Raw genomic sequence first — 21,657 nt, 5'->3', positions numbered from 1 at the left:
AAAGAAAAGGAGACCTCCATGTGGCATAAGCAGGCGTGAACCATCCTTGGCTGGCACCCCTGTGCCCGTGTGCAGTTCGGCCCGGGTGGTGCCCTTCCCCCAGATTGCAGGCCTACTGAGTGCCGGGTCCCAGCCACCCTCTGTGATGGAAGCAGGCCCGTCCACCTGGGCCGGCATCCCTTTCAGGGCCCAACCTGGAGGCAGGTGTTTATCCCAACCTGCATCTGTATGTGCGTGGGGGAGGCGGCTGTGGGGACGGGGTCTCTTGCAGCTGTGTTGAAGCGGGGGCGTGCAGGGGCCCAGCTGTGATTGGTGTGTGTGCTCCAGCTGTGCTGTCACCTGGGCTGTCAGGCCACCAGGTGTGGGTCAGGGGGAGGTCAGAGGCGAGAGGCTCTCAGGAATTCCTGGCCCCTGATCCAAAATCCCCCGTAAGGAGTGAAGCTGACAGGCGGCACCTCGGACGTGGGTTATTTTAAGCCCATATGTCAGGCTATTGTTTCTGCCCCTGACATTTTCCTCTTCTCTGGCATTTTCTCTTTCTAATCACAATGCAAGAGCCATCTAGCTGCCGATTCTCTGCCCTCTCCTCCCTTCCAGCCTTAGCCAGCTGGTCCCAGAAGCTTGAATGGGGAGGAGTCGTGGTCCAGGCCTGACTGATCCTCTGGCTGGCTTTGGGGCCACGGTCGCATGGGAATTCTAACTCCAAGAGGGCAAAAGAGAAGCCAGGCTGACCCCAGACATAACCCACCCTGACCCCTTCTAGGACAGTGGGCAGGGTCTCTGCCATCCTTCCAAGAAGTGCCCAAGCCTATTCTTCTTGAGACCTTCTTGTTTCTTTCTAGCCTTCTTCTAACACTGCGGTCCCCTCCGCCCCGTCACCTCCGCTTACCATCAGCAGCTCACTTTGCAAACTTGGGGGTCCTGGCGAAGGCAGGCTCCCTACTGCATTGGAATCAGAGAGGTCTGTGCCCAGGCCATATGAAACCAGGAAGAGTTGAAAGAACACAGAGGTGAAAGATTTGAATTCAACACTGAGCTCTGAAATTGAAGCTTTTTCTCTAACTTCTCTCTGCCCGGGCCCATCACCCATAAATTCTGACAGCTACTGGGGAGGGGCGTGGTCTTAAATGAGGTCATGTTCATGAAGACACCTGGTGTAGTATCTGGCACAGAGGGGACCCCACTGAGTGGTGGTGGATGGAATACAGTTGTGATCAATAAAAGACGTGGAGGGGCTGGGGCGGGGGTGGGAGATACAGTAAGATGATAGAAAGAAGGGCAAAAGTTTTGCTCCAAAATGGACTCATTTTTCTGGGTAGAGGGTAAATTTTCTCCGCCAGAGAGTTGTTGAAGTTGCAACTTCTTTCTGTGTGTAAACAGCTCAGTTTAATGTAGCTCAGAATTGCAGACTGACTAGAAGGTATATAGTTGAATTGGTCTCGTTAATTTTAAATTTCTTAGATTGGGTTTTAGAAGGTAAGGAAAGCAGGAAGCTCGAGCAGAGGGTTGTATCTTTTAGAGCAGAGTGTACACACGTTGGCTTCCTGATTTCTCTGCTAAAGATGCCTCTGGCCCCCATACAGAGCCCTCTGTGACCCAGGTCCTGTCCTGGCTGACATTCCACCCTGGTCTTCACAGAAAATGTCATTTCATTGTCATCTGCCCTCCCCAGTCCCCCAGCTCCCACGTCACACCTTAGCTCCTCCCAAGCGCTCTCCACCAAACACTTCCTAAGATTGTTTTCTATTTTTAAGTAATGCACTTTGAACACCCAAGTCTTCAAGTTAAGAACCGTATGCTTTTCTTTATGTGAGCAAAAAGTTCAACAAAATCCATTATATAACTACATCTACTTTGTGAAGAGAGAAAAAAATAATGAATTGAGGTCCTATTTCTAATGAAATAAGTCAAAATTCACACGCATGCAACCTTATTTTGATCTGCTGGGGTCATGACCAACCTTGGTCCAAAAACGTTCCTGCTTATTCTTGAAACCTGTGTTTTACTTTTTTTTCAAAAAAAGTGAAACCGTGGGAAAGCTGCTTTACCTAGGAAGAAAGTCTAGTCCTCAACCATTTAAATGAGCAGAAGTGAAGCACTTAAGCAAGTAGAACTAAAAACTAGCAAACTATTCTGATTCCAAAGTTTTCATCTGCATCACACCCCAGTATTTTTCCCTCGCGCATCTATGTTTGTGATGTGGAAAATTTCCCTCTCAGTTCGTTTGATGTGTTTAAGTTAAATCAGTGTGGCCTTGCTGGCACGGTATCCTGGCATTGCAGGAATATCAGTGCCTCCAATTAGTTTAAAGAGAGAGTTTAACCCCAGGCACTTGCCCTAATGAGACCTGAGAACCTCTAGTTTTGCATGAATGAATGCAACTTCATTTGTGTGGCTCTTTTCAGCGTCTCGGCTATCGGTTGTATTATCTGTCAGTAAAATTCCCCACCTTCTTTTCAGAAAGAGAGAGAGAGGTGTGTGTGAAGGGTAAGTCAATGCCTTCTCATGGGAACCTGGTGGAGAGGGGGGACATGTATGTCACGGACATCTGACCAGCCCATGTTTTGTTGGTAGTGAGGTTGGAGCTCTGAGGAACAGCCACTAATGTAAAAACTAAGGACACTGTTGTGAAGATGTGCTTGTGCAACCACCCTGTCCTCTGTACCTTATGCAGAGGATATACAAAGAATCTGGAACAAGCCCCAAGGGCGCAGGGCTTGGGGGAGGGGAGAGTAGGAATCACCTCCAGTCTGGCAATAGGGACCAGGGCGGAATGACAGCTTGTAAAATAAGCCTCCATCAGTCTCCCAGGAGACAGCCGGCCTCAACTTGGGTGTTCCCCGCTTGTTAGCCTCACTCATAATTGGTCTCCCCTCCCAACCCACGTTGTTGGTTTTCTGTGTGTGGCTTTTGGTGTGAGCGTGTTAGGTCATCAACAAATACAATGGCGGGAGGGGGTGAGGGGGGGACACACACGATTGTTTTAAAGAAGAAAGGAGAGAAAGGATGAGAGGGTGGGCAGGAAGGCTGTGAACAGAATGGGGAAGATGCCCCAGGATTTAGGCTTCCGAGGCAACCCCTGGAGGGCTGGGGGTAGTGCGCTCCCTGGGAGTTTTGTCTAAGGGAGAGGCAGCCTGCCAGGAGCTGGGGACCCCGCTGAGTGCCACTGGGGACACCGTCTATACCATGCAATTTTTGTTTGCTTGTCTCTGGAGGTGCCTGTAACATCCTGCCCATATCCGGTGCATCTCATCAAAAAGGAATTTCTCAAAAAATCCCAATTATTGTGGCTGCCTGAGAAAGGATGTAGCCTCAGGAGCAGCCCAGGATTCCCCCCACCCTGGGCGGGGGGTGGGATGGGTGGCTGGGCACACGGGCCTGTGCCAGCTGGCCTTTCCCCATCCATTTTAAAATAGTTTCTCCCACATTCCTCATGATTTTTTCCTCCAGCCTACATTCTCTTTTTTCCTCTTCTCAGAGGAAAACCAGTCCTGGGGTTAGAAGCTATAAGAAACGTGTAGTCGAACGTCTGTAAAACTGAGCAGGAGCTGGCTCTGCAGTCAAGGGGGGCTGTAGATGCAGTGTATTGTTTTCACTCCAAAAGGGGCATATAAGGCTCTGAGACCCTCAGATATCTGTTTATGGTACAAAGAACATTTGACGGGAAAAGAGAGCAGCAGATAATTAAATCGAGCGGCAAACTCTTGGAGAGTTTTTTCTTGCATTTTTGTTTTTGTTTTTATAATTTCATGCCACCAACTGTTGGGCGGCCTGGGTTGCCATGGTGCTGTGGCCGGGCTGGTGTCCACTGTGTCCCTGACCCAGCAGAGACATTTAGGGTCTGAAATCTTGCTCTTCTGCTGCAGTGGTGACAGCACATTGGAGATGGTGGCACGAAGGGGTGCGTGTGAGGGGGGGTCTCCTCTGTGGCCGGACGGGGTGCCCGTAAGCCTGTGGATGCTAGCCCGCGAGGTTAGGTCCACGGTGCGGATGGGGGACTCAGAGAACGTTTCCTTCCTACCCCCTGGCGCAGGGTGAAGATTCCCGGTCCCAGTGGCCCTGCTGCTTTCTCTGGACAGCTCTGGTCTATGCAATTCAGAAGATTCTGTTTCGGCAACTCCAGCCCCAAGCCGGGAGGACCTCCAGACCCCCGATACTCAGAAGAGTGCACTGCCCCAGAGAAAACCAGTTACCCCGAGGTACCTCCAGGTGCCTTCTTGAGCAAACACCCCCCTTCCCCGCACCCTATTAAGCAGTATCTCTCGCTTCTCCCTGCGTCACCCGCACATTAAAATTCCCCCAAAGCCCTGAAGACCTGCTTCTCTGTATAAAGCCGGCAGAGGCGGACGATAAACATCAGGCGTTTAAATTGGCCATTTGGAAGATTACATCTCTTCAGCGAGGGTCTTTCTTTCAAAACTCGCACTGAATTAAGGGCCGCGGCTACTCCGCACCGGCTCTCAAAGGCCGGGCACCTTTTCATTCGGCCGTGGAGTGGGCCGGGCGCGGTGACCCGGCGCCATCAAAGGCCCGAGGAAAGGCCGTGGGGCGACACCGTCTAATGACAAGTAATTGACGGATTCGAGGCCGCGCATTACCAGCGGAACGGGGAGGCATTAATTATTAAAAAACGATTAGCCTCGCGTGTGTCCCGCAGGCGGGCCATCTCGTTCAGGGAAGATAACCAGCCACGCGAGCCGGAGCCGGACTTGGAGGGAGGCGGGTGCGCTCCCTTGTCGGCCTCGGGCGCGGTGGACAAAGGCGCGCGCAGCCCCGGGCGCCGGGGAAGGAGGGGACAGGGCGCCCAGGGTCCCCACGCATGGAGGTGTCCACAAAACTGACCCTGCCAATCACCGGGACCGATTTCTGCCCTTTTGGGTCCGAGATGTGGGTGACTGCAGCGCGGACTGGAAGAACTTTCCAGTTGGGGTGGCGGGCAATTGCGGTGACCCGGGACCTAGCGCGACCTACGTACGTCCTGGAGAAATACCAAACTGACCGAGCCGGCGTGGGCCTATCACGAGCCAGACACCCCGCCGTAGAAAGCAAACCGTCAGGGGTAATGCAGATTGATGGGGGCCACCTGGTAGACCCGAGGAAAGACAACTTTTCCTACCCTGCCCTCGACAACCGAGGGTCCTGCGGTGTCAACTGGCAGCCTCGGAATCACTAGTTTTCCGAGCCGTCGCCTTCCCGCAGACTGCAGACAGATGCGATCGGTCTGTCCGATCCTCCAAACCCGGTGCCCCGGGACAGCGCGGGGGAAGTGGGTGAAGAACGGCCCCGCGGCCGGTTTCGGCCTTTCCCTCCTGGACCGGGCTAGTGGCCCGGAGTCTCCCTGACCTGCCTGCGGCCGTGCACGCTCGCAGCGAGAACGCAGGATTCCCCGGCCGCTCGGAAAGGCGCTGCCCTTCCTCGGCTCCCGGACGGCGGGAACCCCACCGCCGCCTGGGCCTCGGGGCTTCCTGGAACCCCAGAGACGGAACTGGAACCCATGCGCGTCCACGCTCGGGCCTCGGTGTGCAGCCTCCCAGTACCAGTGCGCCGTCTTCCAGCGTCCCCATCCCAGGCTCTGAGGCCAAGGCCGGCCCCCACCTCCATCTTCCCACCGTCCTAGGGCGACAGGCGGCCCTCGGAGCGGCTGCAGGGGCCTGTGGTGGCTTCCCGTCGCTTCGGGGTCCCACCAAACTTTCCAGTTGTGCTCAGGGCCCAGATTCAGTCTGAGTGTGTAGCTCCTCGACCCCTCATCCTCCCACGCCGAGCATCCTCAGAATCCCCCGCAAAAAGGCCACCTCCCCAGCCCCGGGGTCTCCGCGACTTAGCTTCTCACTCCCTGTCTCCCAGGCGTCGAAGCCTCGGGAAGGGCCAGGGGCTGGCTGGGGGAGGGGAGGCGCACGGACGGGAGTGGGGGGCGCACGCTCGGCGAGGACCCGGGCGCGGCCCCTGAGTGGGCGCGCTCCCTACCTGCTGTGCGGCGGGCAGGCGGGCGGCGGCGGCAGCGGAGCGTCCAGCGCGCGGAGGGAGGCGGCCGACTGCTCCGAGCCGAGGCATCCCCGCATTTATTTGAGCTCAAACCTAGCGACTGTTGACTTTAGCACACAAAGCAAAGATTTCACTGCCCGCTAGTTTAAAAATGAATATTTTACCAAGATATCGATCAGCGTTATAAAATTCAGTTAAGTACAATGGGATCCTGGCAAAAAAGAAAAAAAAATAATAAAGGAGGGAGAGGCAATATAATATCTGCGCAAATTTGCTGAAGTGTGACGTGGCATGGAAAGTTTACCCTCCTGGAATTCGGATCTAGAATGTTTTTTTCGGTTGTTTACTGACTGTTTATTCACAGATCACGGATGCTTAAACCCGCGCGCGGATGGCGCGGGGAAAAGGAAGAAAAAGAGGGAGAGAGAGGGAAAAACAAACGCTGCACCCTACCACGCAGAGTTGGGGAACGCGGGCGGAGGGCGGTCTGAGCGCCAGTAAGCTGGGGGCCCTGCGGGGGGAGGGGCTGGGGCGGGAGGATGGGGGGTGTGAAAGACGCAGGACGCGCAGAAAAGCCTCCGGAGCGGCCGGCTCCCCGACATCCTTTTTATGTATTCGGACAGAACTATATCTTATCTGGCCGGGATCAGTGGAGGGGGGCACGCTAAGTAGTTTAAAACGACCCTCGCACAATGGGCGTGCGATAGGAAACAGAGCAGGTTAGGGCAACGCTTTCAGCCTTCATTGTCCCGCACTCGGCCCCCGGCCCTGCCTCTCCGCTCCTTCGCCACGGGAGCCTTTTATGTGATAATGAAACACATTTCAGGCTGGGCTCACGACGTGTGTGTCCTTGCCAGGGGGAGAGACGGCCCTGATTGCTGGCTGCGACCTCCGGATCCCTCCCACCACCCCCCTCCCCAATTTCTCTTCCTTGTTTTCTTCGGGACAATGTGGCATGTTAAAAAGGGATTTGGAGGCAGGAGGCGGAGGCGAGGACCAACCCCCCTCAGGCGCGTGGGAAGGCCAGGGTTTGAGGGGCAGAGAGACCCCGCAAGGTGAGGAGGGCTCTCGCAGAGGTGGTATCCAGGCTTGGGGCGAAGCTGGGACACTCCAAGTTTAGATGGTCGAGAAGCCCAAAGATCTAGTCCGGGACATGGGAGCCTGAGCTTAGAAACCTGAGTCCGAAAGTTTTGGCCTCCGACTCTGCGGAGATTCTCACCCACCGCAAGCTAGCTGCTCCCTGGATGGCTCCTGCCCTCGCTTGGCCAGCTTGCCTGCCAGCAGATGCCCAGGGCAAAGCCAAAGCGGAGCCCACTTTGCGAAGCCGGGCCCCGCTTGGCCTCCAAGGTTTCCACTTCGGTTGGCCGAGGATTTAGGGCCACTAGGCTGTCTGTGGAGAGAGGCAGTGTGATTTGTAAGAAATTATTCTGGGTCTTTCTTTATACTTTCCGGTTCTCCTTGAAGAATCACAACATACCCACTCACCTCCTTGGTGCTGTAATCCTAGATTGCCAAACCGGGCTAAGAGGCCGCTTGGCCAAGGCCTCGCTCCGAGTTTGGGTGGAGTGGGGAGGGAGAAGACCTGCAGACCCTGGGATCCCACCCCTGACAAGGGGCACCTGGCCAGCTGTGCAGGACACCCCCTTACCTCTGCCTTATCCCCCAATTATACATATTTTTAAAGATTTTCATCAGGACCCTGAGTTCCCTTTAAAATCACTTCCAGGAGAAAGTCTTTTGTTTCTCCAGACCAGATGCTCAAAAGCATGGTTCCAGAAGCCTCACTACTCCTGGGCTGCAGCAAGTTCTACCAAGGTTGTGCAGAACACCTAAGTGAAGGTGGAGGGTGGGATGGAGGGTGGAGTGTGGACAGCGGCCTGAGGCTGTCAGTCCAGGCGGAGTTCCAATTCCATGGAAGGGTGAATGGGTGCAGAGAGGCAGTGATGAAAAGGAAAAGAGCTGCACCAGGAATTTGCAAGTCCAGTCGGGGCTCCCTGCCTTGAAGGGAGGCCTAGGATTGGACATACAGGAAAAAACATGGAAAATCCAGGCTTCTTTTCAGAGAAGACAGCCCCAGGGTCCCAGAGATGTCAACAACATTGCACCTTCACATGGCCCAGCTGGAAAATACAGATAGGATGTGTGGTTTTCTCCAGGCTTTGGAGATAAACCTGCATCATCCCCACAATCCCTAGAATGGTTCACCTGGGATCTGTGAGTTTCACTGTGTGTAAAGTTAAACCCAAAATTCAAAGAAGTAACCTTGAACAATGTTGAGTTCCATTAACATGTCCTTGCTGAAGTGTTTCGTGTACTGAAGTCTGAAATTTACTTTGAAATGCATCTAGGAACATAAGATAAGTGGACCGATGGAGGTGTGGATAGATGGACAGATATGCTGTATAACAAGTATAGTGAAATGGGAACTGTAGGATCTGGGCAATGGGTATGTGTCTGTTTACTGTAAAATTCATTCAACTTTACTTTGTCTGAAAATGCTAATAATAAACAGTCAATAAAACAGCAACTACCTCCCCCAGAATAAAATAAAACCTGCAACCAGCCAGGATCTCCCTCCCTCAATTTTAAACTAATTCCCAGGTCTGTTTATTTTTTAAATCAGGCAAAGGAAAAAAAAAAATCTTGAAGATTCAAAGCAAAAAACTGGCAATAACACTTTAATATAGATTTGTGGAACTCTGGTCCTTGTAGTCAGAACACACATTTATAAGCCATAAATAAAGCACACGGAAACCATAAATTAATCAGACTCGAGACCTGAATTTCACCGTATCAAGAATGGGAATGCTTTTTTTTTTCTTTTTCTTGATCATTTACAACAGACCCTTACATCATTTTTTCTCTTCTTTAAACAATAGTACAACTCTGTTTTCTGTTAAAACTACAGTTTTACACTGAGTCACTCACAAAAGTTTGTGTTTTTTTCTTTTTTGTTTTGTTTTTGTTTTTTGTTGTTTTTTTTTTTTAAATAAAGTAAGACTTCCCTGCAATGACAGCAACGGAGATAAACCACAACAACAAAAAGTCAGGATTCGCAGGTGCTTAAAGAAGCAGGCGTCTACACAGTAGTGGAAACTGAGGCTTTCCTTTTTCTCTTTTTTTGACTGTTTATCTTTTTTTCCCTTTCCCTCCTTATATATCATGATAGACATCAGTGTGGCCCATGTGAGGGAGAGAAAGGCTGCAGAGGGTGGGGGAGACCTCTGTTCCGGGGGAGCAGGGGTGTGATGGGTCCTTCTCCCTCGCAACTTTCCAGCACCCCTTTCTCAGGGTCTCTACTCCATTTCCTGTCTCTCCCGTCTGGGTCCAGGCTAGCCAGGTCACGCCGTCTTCTTAAGAGGAGTTCATAATGGGCCTGGAGTACACTCCCTGGTAGTAGGAGGTGTCTGGGGCCAGGGTCGAGGCGTCCAGGCCCGCTTTGTTCGTGACCGGGCCCATGGCCAGGCTTCCCGGCATGGGGGACCCGTAGCCGGGGTAGTGCATCACCTGTTCGTAGGCCTTGAGGTCCATTTTGTGGGGCTGGTGGTGGTGATGGCTGTGGTGGTGCTGCTGCTCCGAGGACATGAGGTTGTTGATGGAGAAGGGGTGGTTGAAGGCGTAGTGGTGCTCCGGCTTCAGGTGGGTCTCAGGCGGCAGGCCCGGGTGATGCGGCGGGCCCAGCAGGTGGGCCGCGGCCTGCTGCTGCCCTGGCGAGGGCGCCGGCTCCGCGGGGCTCAACGCCGCGGCCGGCGTCCCCTTCAGCTCCCCGAGGCCCCCTCGCTTGTGCTCCTGGCACGGGGAGGCGCTCGAGTGGGGCGATTCGGTGCCCGCCGGAGTCTCGGAGACCGGCCCGGCGGCCTCCCCGAGCTGACCCTGCGAGGCCTGGGCCCCGGCGGCCGCCTTCTTACCGCCGCCCGCAGCGCCCGCGGCCTCCTTCAGGGCCAGCTGCTTCTCGCACTTGAAGCGCTTCTGGCGGCGCAGGTAGCAGCCATTCTCGAACATGTTGCCCGAGTCGGGGTGCAGAGTCCAGAAGGAGCCCTTGCCGGGCTTGTCGGGCGAGCGGGGCACCTTGAGGAAGCAGTCGTTGAAGGACAGCGAGTGGCGGATGGAGTTCTGCCAGCGCTGCTGGTTCTGCCGGTAGAAGGGGAAGAGGTCCATGATCCACTGGTAGATCTCGCTCAGCGTCAGCATCTTGTTGGGGCTCTGCTGAATGGCCATGGTGATGAGCGAAATGTACGAGTAGGGCGGCTTGGCGTGCGTGTAGCTGCGCCGGTACGTCTTGGGGTCGCGCGCGCGACTCAGACCCGCCTGCCCGTACATGGGGCTCATGGAGTTCATGTTCGCGTAGGGTGCCAGGCCGCCCATGGCCCCGGCCGCCTGCCCCCCGAGCGGGCTCAGGCTCGGGCTCAGGTGCGGCCCCATGCCAGCCACGCCGGCCGACCCGGCCGAGCCGCCCATGCCGGCCATGGCGCCCGCCCCGGGGGACATGCCGGCCAGGGACGGGCTCATGCCCGCGCCCACGTACGACGACATGTTCATGGAGCCGGCGCTCATGTTGCCCGAGCCGCTGCCCATGGCGGCCGCCGACATGCTCATGTACGTGTTCATGCCGTTCATCCCCAGGCCGGCGTTCATGTTGCTCACCGAGGAGTAGCCCTGAGGACAGAGCCCGGAGGGAGGCGCACAGCGTTAGCACCGCGGCTGAAGCGCGCCCGGCCTGACCCCCCGCCCACCGGGCCAGCCCAGGCCCCCGCCTCCAGGGAGGCCTCCGGGGAGTCCTGTCCTCGCCCGGCCCCGGCCCCGCGTCCGTTTCACCCGGAGCGCGCCGCGATCGCCCTCGGGGAGGTGGCGCGGGGGCCGCCGCTCTGCGCCCGTGGCCGCCTCCTCGCCCTCCTGCGCCTCGCTCAGACTCTAAAACAGAGGTCCCCGGGAGCGCCCCAAGCCAGGCATCCCAAATGCATCTCCCCCCCGCAGAGTCTCCCCGACTCTCACGCCAGCATACCGAGCAGGCGCCGCGGCCCCGGACGCCACCTCGGACCCTGGCCAGCGACCTGTGGGACAAGGCGCAGGGCGCCCGCCGGCCTCCCGCGGAGACGATCCCAGGGTCCTCGCCATTCAGCCTTCCTCCCGGGACCCCATTCTGGGCCCCAGGGGAACCGAAACGCGGTACCTGCGCGCAGTCTGGGGCCAGCCGGAGGCATTGAGTGGAGGGACAGGGAGGGGACCGCGGACAGAACTACACGCGGCTGGGCTCTGCAGCCACAAACTTTCTTTCTCTTTGTCGCCTAGTCCTGGACCGTTTTTCTCTACCTCAGCCCCCAACTCCTACCCACCTTCCCCACTCCAGCTCCCCACCCCCTCGCCGGCCGACCTCCCACCCCTCCCCAGCCGCGCGCTGCCAAACACAACTCTGTTAGGATAGTGCGTGGCTCGGCCACGAAGAGGATTTGGAGGCGCCGCAAGTCAATATTTGATCACAAAGTTAATATTATCTCAAGGCTAACAGTGTGTCGTATAAAAAAGAGACCCATCTGAGTCGAAGGAGGGTGGAAAAGGCGGCTGCCCGGAGCGGCTGGGGTGGGGGCCGGGGGCCGGCCGGGGAAGCGGTCCAGAGGTTGGGGCCGAGAGCGGACGCCGCCACCCCGCTTCCCCCGGCAAAGGCGAGTGCCTACCTCGGGCTCGGCATAGTAGCTGCTCCAGTCGGACGGCTCGTGCCCTTCCATCTTCACCGCTCCCAGCATACTGGAAGCCGAGTGCATGGCAGTTTAAAATTTAACAGCCCCAGCAAACGACCGGCAATCACCCCCCCACCCCCACCCTCCTTTCTAAAAAAAGTCAGCCAAGGCACCGTCCCCTCCCTCCCTCTCGCGCTCCCTCTCTCTCGGCTCCACTCCCTCTCTCCCTCGGCTGGCCGGAGGCAGTGGCTGGAAGTGGGCGGGAGGGGTGAGTCGCGGGAGGAGGGGGCCGAGGGTGGGAGGAGGCCCGGAGCCGATCGCCGCTGCCGGAGCGCCCGCCGCCCGCCGCCGCCGCCGCCGCCGCCGCCGCGCTCGCGGGCTGCCGGGTGGAGGCCGAGGCTGGCAGTGCCGAGCTGCCGGGAGGCGGCGGGAAGCGCGCGGCGCGGGGGCGGGTGGGGGGGGGGGGGAGAAGAAGAGGGGGAGGAGGAGGAAGAGGAGGAGGTGGAGGTGGTGGAGGAGGGGGGGAAGGGAGGAGGAGGAGGAGGAGGTGTGGACCGCGCAGCGGACAAGTGCCGCAGTGACGTGGGCTGCTGGTGATATAGCGCGGCGCGCGGCCGCGGGCCTCCAATCCCCAGACCCGGGGCAGCCCATTTGAATAATCAGCTCACACCTGGGTGAGAGGGAGCCCCGGCCGGCGCCCAGCACCTGCCCTCGGCGCCCGCGCAGCTGCCCTGCGCCGTGCACGCGGAGGCCGGACTGGCGAGCGGGGCGGGTGGGCGCGTGGGCCCCCGGGTCCAGCCCCCTTTCGTCTGCGGGGAGTCCCCACGGGAGGAGGGACCCGGGAGGAGGCCACCCAGTGGAGCGGCCCAGGGCTCTGGCCCCGTCCCCGTCCCATAGAGCCGGGCCCCTGGCGCGCCTGTCCGAGGGCGCGTCCGGCTTCCGCGCCCGCTCTCGCCTCTGCAGAGCCTTATCAAAGCCGCATTTATTTATCCCGGATTTCTTAGTTCTCAGGGCTCATTCCCTGTCAAAACAACCAACCGGTGACAGAGCCAATCTGCAAAGCGCTGTCGTATTTAGAAAAACTGTGTACACACCTTTAACTCGCCTGTTGCGGCTGCTGGGAGGCCCCTCCCGTTACAGTTAAGACCCGGAGCGGCTTCGGGAGGCGTGCGGGGCGCTGGGTCCCGCCTCCCCGGCGGGAGCCAGGCCTCCAGCGCCGGACGGGGCGGCTGGAGGGGAGGAGCCCCGTCCCACGGTCCGGGTGCCGGGCGCAGGGCGCGCGCGGCCCCGCCAGCTGCTGCGACGGTTGGGAGACTATTTGTCTCTGACAGTCAGGACGGCGTGTTTCAAGGTTACTTTTCAGTCACAACTGAGGTGCCCACAACATTTCGTAACTAAAACAAACAGGGCAGGAGGTGGGGGACGAGGCGGGAGGAGAGAGGGGAATTAAGGGATCAATAATGGGGCATATGGAGTCCGCCTGGCTGTGGGCGGGGATGTCTCTGTCCTCTCTGCTTTCCTGTTTTATAAGAATTAGAAACCCTAGCAACCATATTCGTCCTTTTTATTTTCGATCCAGCTTCTGAGTTCAAATGACCACCTGTCCTAGGCCAGGTACCAAGACCTCAGTGCGCCAGATTGGGGAGGGGGCGGGGAGGCAGAATACTACAGGTGTTTGGAGGTGGCCGCCCTTTCTTGGTTCTAAACCCCGGCTGGGCCGTGAGGATGCGGCCCTGCGCCCTCAACCCCAAAAAGAGAAAAATAGGAAATAGTGGGTATCTGGTCCACCTGTCCAGAGTTATGGGTAATGGTGGCAGAAGACAGAAGCGAGGTGGCAGACACGGAGCAGAGCAAGGGAAACGGAAGGCTGGGTGAGGGTCAGGCCAGAGGGCAGGGGGAGGAGCAGTAGGTGCAGGGGTACTCCCACCCCTTCCCTCTACTCCAGGGCTCTCGGGCCTGCAACGCTTTGAACTAAAGATGCAGGCGCGGCTGGTTTGACCAATTCTCAGTGAGAGCGTTAATGAACCCGCTGAGCGAGGGCCAGGGCAGGGTCCCCCACAGCCAAGGTCTGCTTCTCCCTGAAAGCCGTGCGCAGCGCAGACTGCTCCCGGGAGGGGCAGGCCGGCGCGGTGCAGCCGGGAAGTGCGCTGGGCGTATGCACACGTAGTGTCGGTGTGCACAGGGGAGCCGAGGGACCAGATGCCCGGGCATCTCTCGCCGGGTCCCCGAGCGTGGGTGGAAACTACTTGATCGTTCTCCCGAGGGCTGGGGAGAGAGGGTCAGCCCTGGCCTATTTTCCAAAGCTTTCTGCGCAGGCCGAGGGCAGAAACACACACACACACACACACGCGCGCGCGCACGCACAGACATACACACAGACACACCCTTCCTTGCCCCCGCGGGGCGCTTCTCACATTCAGTAGGTCGGACAGACAAACCCGAGAAACAACGACAGACAGCTTTCCGGTGTGCGTGGGATTTAAATCTCGAGTGTCCAGGTTAAGCTAGTCTGTGCGTCTACGTGAGTGTCCACTCCCCTCTTTTTGCTCCTGGTGGAAAATGTGGTTCTAGAAATCTCGCCACGAGCAGGAGAAAGAGCGGCCCGGGGTAGGAGGGCGTGCCCCTCGGTGGCCCGGCCCCTGGTCAGCGGCTTCCGCAGTGACAGGGTGCCCCCTGTCGGCCGCGGCCCCGGCACAGACCGAGCCCTCACGGACCCCCGAGCCCCTAACCCCGCTATCTGGACTCCCGCGCCGTCCGCCGGCCTCTCCGAGTCTCTCCGAAAACGCCTCCCGGGGGCTGGCGCTTCTTCGGGGTCCCCGACGTTCGGCGCAAACCCAGGTTGGCCTCTTTCGGGGAGCGCGGCCGGCGGATGCTGCGGGGAGCGCGAGCCCACGCCCCCGGCCCGCCGCCCTTCCCTGCGCTGAGGCCCGCCGAGGCGCTCCCGCCCCTGCACACGGCGCTCCTTCCCTTCCCGGCAGCTCTGGTTTCTAAAGGTTGATTCAGAGCGTCTGGCACGAGAGCCTCAGGCTGGAATGCTGTAAATTGCTCCGCGAGCTTCTCTCCAGGAAAAAGTTCGCGGGTAGCTCGGGCTGAAAACAGATGTTTCCCCTCATCCCCCCTTATTTGAAGCCCCACCTAGGGCTGAGACCTACAAAGATTTCCTTTGCCCGTGCCCCCTCTCTTTCCCGGCCTTGTCGTTCGGTGCTGCCGGGTTTGCGTTTAAAGCCGCCTTATGACCGATGACTGTGCTTGGATTTAGCGCGTTGGTTTTATTCAGGTCGCTGGCCCAGCGGACTGACTGGGCTCAAATCTGGGCCTCCTTCGGTCTCCCTGCGATCTCCAGCAAAACTCCTACCCCGGGGGGTCTCCGTCATGTGAAACTAGCCTGTGAGGAAGGGGGCATCAATAAACAGTACTCAACTTCCCTAACCGATGACCCACAAAATACCAAAGGGCGGGTGCTCTTTAGGCTGATCGATACTCCAGTTCCCTCCAGTTCCCGAAGCCCTTTCGAGAATAAATACCCAGGACAAGCCTTGCTTTAGAGCATTACTAGGCAGGTCTTCAGGTGAGGTTAAAACAGAGGAGACAGAGAAAGGTGATTTAGCAAAGTCTTCTGAAAATACACATTTTACCTTCAAATAACCTCTGGGTTGGCAGAAATCAGACACCCACACCTCCATTATTCACAAGGTGGAATTTTCAGGGTGTCTCCCAAGTCTTACTAAAGAAGAGGCACACAGTTGTATCCAAGGTTGCAATCAACATTTCACTTTCCATGGGTTGTTATTTCTGAAATTATGTTTTAAAAAAAATCAAGCTACTTGGCACTGAGCAATCAGATACTTGTTTTGCTGGCTTCCATGGTTCTTTGATGGCCAAAACCCTTGTTGTTTATGGGGAGGGCAATTGAAAAGATAATTAGTGAAGAATATCTTTCAAAGGAGATTTATGTGAAAAAAAATTTAAAAACCCACAAGAAAGTGATGTTGAATGTGATGTTAAAATTGAGAGGAAAGCAAGATATGGCATTGTAGGGTTATACACAGTAAGTTTATACACATGCATATAATCTACCACTCCTGGGCAAGATTCACAGGAAAAGATGGGAAATAAGTCATAATAAATAAAAAATGAGATAAATATGATGTTAGTAACCCTGGTTGTGTTTGGTGGTAGAATGACCTCTTCAGTCTACATTTTTTTCCTGCAGTATATTTGTGTCATTTTATATGATTATTATTTTATGATTACATTATTTTAGGGTGAAATGTAGAATAAGAATATTAGATCTGATGTCACGGAAACTTTAGCAAAATAACTCATACCATGTTCATTCAGTTCTCACACATGCAAGGCGATCAGGGAAGCCATCACTTCAAGGGAGCAAGGGTTTGAGTTCTGAAAACAAACCAGCACTATGTTCTCTGACCCGCGTAAGAAAGACGACTGTGCCTTCCCTTGAGTTAAGGGAGGAAGAGAAGTGATATGCACGTCAACCCCAGGTGGTGGCTAGGATAGCCCTGTGTCGGGAGCAGGTGAGGCTCTGTTCTCAGGTCCTGTTGGAAGAATTTGGCACTCAGCTGTCTTTTTCTGTGCACATAGAATTGGATAGCTGTTTGGAAGGTTGGTTGTGGTAATGGATTGTGCATTTTTGTGGGCTTCCTCGGTGGTCAGGCTGAGCAGTTGTCGACTCCACTCCCATCTGTGTGGGTCTGTGGAGAAGGTCGATGATCTGCCCATTCGGGTCCAGGGTCTGACAAATATTTCTGGCATATACTTGGCATCCTGTCCACCATTCTTGAGTTTTTAGCACGCTTCTGGTAAGTGGGACTCTTAGAACAGGTAATTAAATTAAGTGGAAGAGAGAAAAATAAAGAAATGACGACTTTGAGTGGGAATAATAACATGTCAACATGAGTGAGAATAAACTCCTCTTTGAGGGATGCCTAAATTAGACATATCTGCACTGGTGGCTCTGCGAGCTATTTCATACATGTGGACGTTATTCTTAGAGAGGAGCTGTTATTCGTGCCAAAAGAGCCAGCAGTAAACCTCACTGAGGACAGGAGTCATGGAGAGTCTGTCACAGACCTGAAGAATCGGACCCGGACATTCATTCTTAGGAACCCAGGGAGATAATTAAGAAGCGGCCCCATTAGATCTACAAGTTACTGATTAGTTACTTGGATGAACAAATATACTTTGAATAAGTATGAAAGGATGAAGCATAGACAGATGTGGAGATCAGAGGAGGTTAGCAAGGCCTGGAGTTTGAGTCTTAGGCTTGTGAAGTGGATGTTTTCTTCTTGCTTCCATCTCAAAGTGATACAGGGGCTCTGCGTAAGCAGAAAAGAATTAGACATAACTTGCTCTCATATTTAGCAGTGACAGTGAAGAGTAGTTTATAGATTTTTCGTCCATTTAGCAACTGTTTTAATGAGCACTTACTATATTCCAGATGGCGGAGATACCGCCCTGACCATGGTAGGCAAAGCCATGTGCTTGCAGAGGTTTCTTTGCAGTGTTTCCTTCTACTTGCTCTGCTTCCTGCCTTCTTCTGCTATGTGTTCCAGCAGAACTTATTTTGCCTATGTCTTCAAGTCTCCTTTCAACGATGACCCAGGAATTTCCAAGGGCCAAAAACCCCATTCCAAAGGGCAGTCTACATCTCACCATTTGGAATTAACCAAGCTGCTGGCAGGGATGGACGCAAGCCCAAGGCGAAGTGTGCTGCCTGTGTTGACCCAGAATTGATGGGAGAGCCAAGGGTTGGGTCCTCTGAAGCAGTGGGCAGGATGCCAGCAGAATGGCAGGCGACTCCAGTCCCACTACCATTTGTAAACTCTCTAGAGTACCAGTTTTCCATCCTACAGGTACTAGGGGGGTTTCCGGCTCTGGGAAGGAGACAGAAGTCGGCAGCGAGGTGCTTCTGCTGGCTTGAGAGTGTGCCCCGTGTGTGTGAGAACCGCGGCAAGTGTGTGCAAGACACGTGTCTGTATTCACTCCTTGCCTGCTTTGCTTCCGAAAGTCTTTCCAGAGGAAGGATTGTGGAGCTTCCTGAAAAGTGGGAGCTTCGTTTGACAGGGACCTGGGGTAATTAACGGGGGCCCGGGACCCGCCCAGCAAATTTTTATGTGCATAAAACCCGCCCCTGGGGATCTTGTTAAAATGCAGATTCTGGGCGGGAGAGGGGCTTGAGAGTTGGCATTCTAACAGGCTTCCAGGTGATGGTGAGGCTGCTGGTCCACTGACCACAGGTGAAATAGCCCCGCTTCCCTGACTCATCTTGCAGTCTGTCCTGAGCTCAGAGGTGAGACAGGCCTTGATGAAATGTAAAGCAAGTCCACTTTCACCTCCTGTGGGTTCTCCCCTCCCACTCGCTCCCGGCCACACCGACCCTCCCCACAGCCAGAATGCATCTTCCCAGGGTTCAGAACGTGTCTGCAGCTTGGGGCGTGGAGAACGTGCTCTCAGCAGTGCCCCCCTCCCAGGCCCCACCTGGCATTGTCAGCTTCCCGCACCTCCCACAGCGCCTCTCCTGGGACCTCCCTGGTTGACCCGGCAGGACAGGGAACCTACAGCAATGATCAGTTGGTGACTTGGAAGCTGTCATTTTCCAAGCAAGGAAAAAACGGCCTAAGCAAAGTTTCAGCTGCAATCACACTGCATCACAAACGCCCTCCAAGGCCCCTTAACTCTCCTCCTTAAGGGAGAGAGAGCCCGGAGGACCCGGGCTGATCCTGCCTCCCGATGAATCTGGTGCGCTGGACTTGCTGACCTTTCCTAAACATCCCCTACCTCTTCACTGATCCCAATGTGCATTTTTAAGAAACAAAATAGATCCAAAAGAAGAGAAAGTGACAAGGAGATTCCTGTTTATTGAGTTTCAAATGGGGTTTGCACATGTCCTCCTCCTGGAAAAGACCTGGGCCTCCTGGGAAGGTGACTGGGACTTGGAATTTTCTTCCCCAAGATGCTGATCCGATGCTGAACTGGCACTGCCTGCTGATGCCCAAGAAAAAGAACAAGACCAGGAGAAATGCAAGCTGAACCCGCAGACACACCAAAATTACCCCCACTCCCACGCTAGGAAACACACTGTTTCTCTTGCTTTGCCACCCAAATATTTTCCAACATGTATAATAGGAAACGTTTGGAAACTAAAATTTGAGTCTCAAAGATGAGAAGAATTTAAAAACTCAAGATGTTGCCTTAATGCTTATTCTATTTGCAATATGCACCCATAATTAGCGCTCAGATCATCTTTCCCTTGTGGGAATTTAAATGTCATTCGTTCTGAAAAGGGCTCCTTCTTTCCAGGTAGGAACCGCTAAACAGGAGCAAACAGGGCAAATTCTTCTTATTTCTACCATATTTATAAAAGCACATGGAAAAAAAGCAATGTAAACACAGTAAGAATTTTAGACCAAGTCCTTAATCTATGTTTGATTTTAAAGCAATGAGGACTGGGGGGGTGAAAAAGCTGGGGAGGACATTGTATTCAGCTGCTTTGAGATCCCTGGATGGAACTGGATATAAAATACAAACTTATTTTGTAGTTTCTTTCATGCCCAGCGGCTACATCACCCCATAGTTTGCCTCTGTCGGACTAAGGCATGGAAATACGCGATGCTGATTTTGGATGTATTGTTTTACATCATATAACAAATGATCAGTACTGTTTAACATTCTCCAGAGGAGTCTACATAAATAGATGTATACCTTGCAAAATCCTGAGAGTTTAGTTTTTCCCTTCAAGAGGAAACCTGGTAAATTCATTCCTGTAAGTCTTCAGAATAAAGTGCTAAGTAGATGCTAACGATGAGGACCATCTGGTCCTAGTGGGAGTTCTATGTCTCAGACCTGAGCCCTGCTCCCCAGTCTTTGTAGTTACATAGAAATTGAAAGAAGGCTTTTTTCTCCTTCCCTGTTTCTTTTATTCTTTTCTCCTTTTTATGTTGAATTTAGAAATACATGTACATAATTTTTTTTATGTTAATTCCTCGGGTTTACTGCCCCCCAAGTGACCAGGACCTTCGTGGTGGGAGGGGTAATATTTGCATCAGACTTAATGGTTCTCCAAAACCTCTCAGGTGGGAGTTCCCTTTGTCCCTGGGGAATGGGAGTGAGATGTTGAGGGCTTGCCTCAGACCACCCAGCCCTTCCATCCCAATCCAGGCCCTCTGACCCAAACCTTGACCTGTTTCCACATTATAATGTTCTCTGATGGAGAAGTCATGAGAAGCATGGGAAAAAGGAAAATGCTCACAGGTAGAGTTTTCAGTTACTGGTACCAAGTGTATGTGTGTGGTTTATCTACAATATGCCCAAGATCGTAACTCTTAAAGAATAAGGTTAAGTAAACAATAACCCAACTTAATTGTGGAATATTATGGAGCTGTTATAAAGCTGATATAAATCTTTCTGAAATCATATAGAAAGTATATCTACTTTATGATGAAGGGCTAAACAGTCGCTGGATATGGGTAATTTGATCTAATTTTTGTAAAGGTAATCCTGACTCTACGTGCAGAAAAGTTTTGAAGGTTGCACACAAGGCTATTAACAATTACACCTCCAGAAATAGGGACTTGGAAGGCTTGGGAGAAGACTTGCACTTTCCACGTTATATTTTCCTCATTTTTTACAGTTATTTCTTCTGTTTTTGTCATTAAATAATATTAAATTACCAAACATTGAAAAGTGTGGTCTTTGCCACTGGGTAGCTGACAGGCTGCACACAAATATTTCTGCTCCTCATGAATTGAACATGCACTTTTCTGCATCTTGGTTTGGAGAAGATGAGCCAGTCCGCTGGAGAAGCAAAGATTGTATTTGCAAGAAGAGAATCAAACTGAGAACACCCACAGCTCAAGAGAGTTAGGCAGGAAAAAGAAACCACTAAGATTTAATAAATCTGTCCTAATTTAAAAAATAAAAAAGTGGATGTCCCAGGGCAGACTTAAAGAACCGGTTAGTACTTAAAGCTATGGATCTTAATTGCTTATGGTCCGCAGGAAGGGAAAGGATTGAAATGGAGCTCTCTGTGGTTTAGCTTAATTAATATTTATGACTGCAGAAGAAAATTAAATAAGGCAAACGGTGTAATTTTAAACAGCCTGTGGTCACAGTTAGCAGGACTCAACAGATTCAGATGCAGGAAGAGAGAGTGCTGTAGGAATGGGGCGTGATTTCAGTTTTCTTCCGCTCCAGGTCCCCCTGCAACCTGACCCATTTTTTTATGCAGCAGAGACCTCCAGTACTGACATCTTGGAATGCTACTACCTGGTTCACTTATCTTTTTTGCATGTTTTGTCGTTGTGACGGAATATCTGAAGGAATATTTTCTTTCTTGGAGGGGTGGGGATTATATCCAAGGATGTTAGCTCTGGAACCATCTACAGTGGCCCCTCTGGGCATTTCTGGGGTGTGTATCTGCCACTTATTGATTCTTTCCATGGTTTGATGATTTGAGTTTTTCTATTTTGGGAGCTGAAAGTTGATGAGATAGCACAGTTTCCCCTAATGGGGAATCCGAAAGTTGGTTCAACATCTACGTACTGACAAATGTTTACTGGATGGATGGATGGACACTTGGATGGAAGGAAGAACAAAAGACAGAGGCTATGCAACTCTGATTGAAAAACCCATAGTTTACCCTTGAAGACTGGTTTTGGAGGGATAAAATCAGGTTATGAAAAATGCTGGGTGAGTGCTTTTCAAACTCCAATTGATGGCTCTTCAATGTGTTGTGACAGCAATTAATTTCATTGAAATTATCATTAAATAAAGGAAAGGAATAGAACAGAATCCCTCTGTGCACCTCACATAGAAAAGTCACGTGTAGTTCTGAAAAACCTCTGTTTTTGTTATAAACGTGTGTGTACCTGCAGCAGGATGGAAAACGTATTCCCTACTGTGGGTTCTCTCCAAAAAGCCTGAAAGACTGGATACACTGGGACTGAGGACTCCTTAGCAAAAAAGCTTCAGATTTCCC

General features: G+C 53.5%; 1 protein-coding gene across 1 annotated transcript; it reads right to left on the bottom strand.

The window, feature by feature from the left end:
* Positions 1-8,802: 8,802 nt before the first annotated feature.
* FOXA2 (forkhead box A2) lies at positions 8,803-11,741 on the bottom strand. Its single transcript, XM_029221273.1, has 2 exons — positions 11,655-11,741; positions 8,803-10,638 (listed from the first exon to the last, which is right to left on the bottom strand). The coding sequence occupies exons 1-2, from the start codon at positions 11,739-11,741 to the stop codon at positions 9,337-9,339; spliced, it is 1,389 nt and encodes a 462-aa protein (XP_029077106.1). The 3' UTR covers positions 8,803-9,336.
* Between the last annotated feature and the right edge of the window lie 9,916 nt (positions 11,742-21,657).

Source organism: Monodon monoceros, unplaced genomic scaffold, assembly GCF_005190385.1.
Source record: "Monodon monoceros isolate NGI ecotype Baffin Bay Population unplaced genomic scaffold, NGI_Narwhal_1 Super_Scaffold_13, whole genome shotgun sequence".
NCBI classification, from domain to species: domain Eukaryota; kingdom Metazoa; phylum Chordata; class Mammalia; order Artiodactyla; family Monodontidae; genus Monodon; species Monodon monoceros.
The sequence above is the reverse complement of the archived record's forward strand: the minus strand, read 5'-3'. Positions and strand labels throughout refer to the sequence as shown.